Here is a 4,657-nt window from a genome sequence, read left to right on the forward strand (position 1 = left end):
GCACCCGCCACAACGCCTGGCTATTTTTTTGGTTGCAGCTGTCATTGTTGTTTGTTGGGCCCAGGCTGGATTCGAACCCACCACCTTGGGTGTAGGTGGCTGGCGCCTTAGCCACTTGAGCCACAGGCGCCAAGCCTGCCTATCATTTCTTAAACTTATTTAACCATGAAATCCTTTTTTCAACAGGCATCTTCAGATCTCCAGCATTCTTTAGGCAAGGCTCATCTAGGACAAATTGAGAAATTTTGAAAAAATTTCATCCCTTTTTTTCTTCCTCTGTCCTTTTGCCTATCTAGGGGGACTGCTTTCCTGGTTTCTCATTCTTTCCCCAATTATAAAAGGAAAGGATTTGATCTCAGGGAAGGGAAAGAAGTCAACCACTAAAGTATTCCTTCTTTTTGTGTATTTGGGTATTTAAGGTGCGTCTTATGTATATTTAGATGTCAAAACTTAATAGTTAATACAGTTATTCTAACAAGCTGAATAAATGGTAAATAATGGAAAAACAAGTGGATGGCTTAATATTAGTAAATTTTTCAAAATTTAGTTTAAATTGCAGCATTATTTTAATTATATGCTATATAATAAGTTCAATGTTCTCTTTTTTAATTTAAAATGGCTGCTGTTTTCTTTGTAAACTAGAATGTTTGGCCAAAATATGACTAAAATAGAATAAGGTTGCATAAACTTTGAAATACTGCTTATGATTATTCTTTTTTTCCTTAAACAGAAGTGTACCCTTTGCAGTCAGCCCGGGGCTACTATTGGATGTGAAATAAAAGCCTGTGTTAAGACTTACCATTACCACTGTGGAGTCCAAGACAAAGCTAAATACATTGAAAATATGTCACGAGGAATTTACAAGTAAGAAAACAACACTTGTCCATTTCCATAAACATGTCAGTAAATAACTGCCCTTAAATAGATGTTAGTTTACTACATCTGTATTCTTAAGTGGTGTTTAGTCAAGTATTGAATACTGAGCACATCATAAAGAATGAGTGTGGCAACTGGCATTTTCTTCTGACTACATATCCCTGGATTAGCGTTCATTCATCCAGTATTAATTATGCTCACTGCGTGCCAGTCATTGTGCTAAAAGCTGGGCCTACACTAATAATCAAAGCTGACACAGAGAATGTCCTCATGAAGTTTACAATCTGTTCAGAGAGATCTATTAATTAAATGGCCAGAGAATTATAGACTATGTAAGTGTTCTAAAGAAGTGACAAAATACTGTGAGAACATAGAAGGAAGAGCTAATATATAGTGGGGCGTGTTTAGGAATTTTATGAAGGAAATAGTGCTCGAGCTGAGATATGAAGGACAAAAGTGAACATTGAAAGGGATAGTCTAGGTAGAAAGAATGGCATATGGGAGACCCTCCAATGGGACAGAGCAAGGGTGGAATGGGGAAATATTTTAGGAGGCCATTGATGATGGTTTGTGTGAGAATTATTGGTAGCTTAAAATAAGATGTAGTTGTGAAAATAGAAGCTACAAGATGGAAGGGTAAGGTCTGGAGAGTTGGGATTGCATGTCACCCTCTTTTTTTTTTCTTTTTTTTGCAGTTTTTTTGCTGGGGCTGGGTTTGAACCTACCACCTCTGGCATATGGGGCTGGCACCCTACTCCTTTGAGCCACAGGTGCCACCCCATCAACTCTCTTTTTTATGGATCTTCCACTTACCTATGCTGCCTTGGGCTAGTGGTATCAGTGTATATCTATGATGGTTCCGTTCATTTAATGAAATAGAGAGTAAGTCTATAGGGATCCTTGAACTTTTGATTTGTCTTCTAGAGTTGTAAAGCACTTCCTTACTCTCACGTGCTTAGCGTGCAGTAAACCAGTGACTTCAGAGTAGTCTAGTATTCTTTGTAAAAAACAGTTTACACAATCACCTAGTCTATTAGGTGCCTGCAGACGGTACTAATACTGTATTAGAAAATGTGCCAAACTTTGTTTAATAATAAAGGCACAGTTGGTGACTGTCTGCTTCAGCTAAACTGTGAGCTCCATGAGGGCAGGGACCACGTCTTTTTAGTTTTTGTATATATAGCCTAAGCTTAGATACACGGTAGTAGGTACTTAATAAATGTTGCTTTGCATTGATTGATATCCCCCTAATTCCAGAATTTTAGAGTGGTAATAAATGTTTACTAAATAAATTAATATACTATAAAATAATAAAAATAAAGGCACAAATATTTCAAGTGAGTTCTATCAACCCTTTAAAGAACAGAGACTTCCAATGTTATTTAAAGAGGTTTCGCACATAGTAAGAGGTGGAAAACTTCTTGGTTCATTTGGTGGGTATAAGTAAAGCTTACATAAAACTGTGATGCCAAACCTCACAAAGATAGTAAAGATATTGAAAGAAAAACTGTAGACCAGTCTCACTTCTCTAAATAAATAAATATATATACACACATACATACAAATCCTAAATAAAATATTAGTAAATCAAATCCAACTCTGTATTCTAAGAATTTAAAGGCTGTTCAACACCTGTAGTCCTAGCTACTCAGGAGGCTGAGGCAAGAGAATTGCCTAACCCCAGGAGTGGAGGTTGCTGTGAGCTGTGATGCCATGGCACTCTACTGAGAGCGATAAAGTGAGACTCTGTCTCTAAAAAAAAAATAAATAAAATACTGTTCAATACTAAGAAATATATAAATGTGCTTTATTATAATTTATAAAGAAGAATCTGACCTCTTTGCCCTTTTGTGGTGACAATGGAGGCCCATTCCTTATCTATGGCAAATGTATCTTACTCTATAAACCTATCTTTCTTTGCTTCAATAAACTGTTTTACACTTGCCTTAAAAAAATCTTATGATCTTCCTGACAGATGGTGAAAAGACATTTGGTAACATTCAACATCAATTTCTGAAATTTAAAGTAAGATAATAAAAGTACACTAGGTAAGCTAGGAATCTTAATAGGAGGTCTATGAGAAAACAATAGCAGATAGTTTATTGTTGTTATAATAAAGAGCAGTGGTTCTTAACTGGGGTGAGCCAAAGAATCACCGGAAGGTCGATAGAACCCTCTTTTAAAATGTTCATGCTGGCTCGGCGCCTATAGCTCAACCGGCTAAGGCGCCAGCCACATACACCTAAGGTGGCGGGTTTGAATCCCCAGCCCGGACCCGCCAAACAACAATGACGGCTGCAACCAAAAAATAGCCGGGCGTTGTGGCGGGCGCCTGTGGTCCCAGCTACTTGGGAGGCGGAGGCAGGAGACTTGCTTGAGCCCAGGAGTTGGAGGTTGCTGTGAGCTGTAATGCCACGGCACTCTGCCCAGGGGGACAGCTTGAGGCTCTGTCTCAAAAAAAAAAAAAAAATGTTCATGCTTAAACCCCACCCATGGAGATTTAAATTTAGTAGGTCTGGGTTGAGGCCCAAACTGTATATTTTGATGACTCCCCAGGTGATTCACCATTCATCTCTAATTGAGAGCCAGTAGACGACACGCGTTCAGATTAGGAACAAGACAGGGGTGTTAACTGCTAGCATTACTTTTAATGTTCTTCTGCAGGGTCAAGTTGATATAACAAGAAAACGGAAAATGGCTAGGCACAGTGGTTCATGCCTATGCTTTTAGAGGAAACTTTCTATTAAAAAGATGTTCCAATGTAAACAAAAATAGTATAGTAATTCCTCATATCAGCAGTTACCAATTTATTGCCACTGTTAAGCTGTGATTTTGGGGGGAGGTTGTTTTATTTTGTTTTGTTTTTTGAAATGGAGTCTTTGTCACCTTAGGTAGAGAGCTATGGCATCATAGCTCACAGCAGTCTCAAACTCCTAGGCTCAAGTGACCTCTTGCCTTAGCCTCCCAAGTAGCTTGGGACTGACTGCAGGTGCCCACTACAATGCCTGGGTAGTTTTTAGAGACAGCATCTCGCTCTTTCTCAGGCTGGTCTCAAGCACTTGAACTCAAGCAGTCCACCCGTCTCAGCCTCCCAGAGTGCTAGGATTCTGTTCCTGGCCTTAGCTGTGGTTTTTATTTCCTGATGTATGTCAAAGCAGAATTCCAGATCTCTTGGCAGTTTATCCCTATGTACTTCAGTTTATGCATCTTGTAAAAGTATGGGTGTTTCTTACATACTCACTATCCCATTTTCACTGTTGGTAAAATTAACAATTATTTCTTAGGCGGTGCCCATACCTCAGTGGGTAGGGCTTTGGCTACATACACCAGGACTGGTGGGTTTGAACCCAGCCCAGGCCAGCTAAACAACAATGACAATTGCAACAAAAAATAGCTGGGTATTGTGGTGGGCGCCTATAGTCCCAGCTACTTGGGAGGCTAAGGCAGAAGAATTGCTTAAGCCCAAGAGTTTAAGATTGCTGTGAGCTATGACACCATAGCACTCTACCAAGGGCAACATAGTGAGACTCTGTATCAAAAAAAAAACAAAACAAAACAATTATTTCTTACTGTATTCTCATACCAAATCCATTTTCACATTTCCCCAATTATTTTGAAAATGGCATTTTTTTGATTTTTTTATTTTTTGTTTGAGACAGAGTCCTGGGTAGAGGATTCACCCTGGGTAGAGTGCCATGGCATAACAACTCACAGCAACCTCCAACTCTTGGGCTTAAGCGATTCTCTTGCCTCAGCCTCCCAAGTAGCTGGGACTACAGGC

The 4,657-nt window shown here is 39.3% G+C and overlaps 1 protein-coding gene across 2 annotated transcripts in view; it reads left to right on the forward strand.

Annotated features, from left to right (window-relative positions):
- Positions 1-4,657, forward strand: part of PHF6 (PHD finger protein 6) — a 49,694-nt gene that overhangs the window by 39,031 nt on the left and 6,006 nt on the right. For both annotated transcript variants that reach the window (XM_023517371.1, XM_023517370.1), the window contains exon 10: positions 731-864. In XM_023517371.1, the coding sequence (XP_023373139.1) occupies positions 731-864 (134 nt within the window). The remainder of the gene's footprint in view (positions 1-730; positions 865-4,657) is intronic.

This window comes from Otolemur garnettii, unplaced genomic scaffold (genome assembly GCF_000181295.1).
Source record: "Otolemur garnettii isolate 467f Iridium unplaced genomic scaffold, OtoGar3 scaffold00109, whole genome shotgun sequence".
In the NCBI taxonomy this organism is placed as follows: Eukaryota; Metazoa; Chordata; class Mammalia; order Primates; family Galagidae; genus Otolemur; species Otolemur garnettii.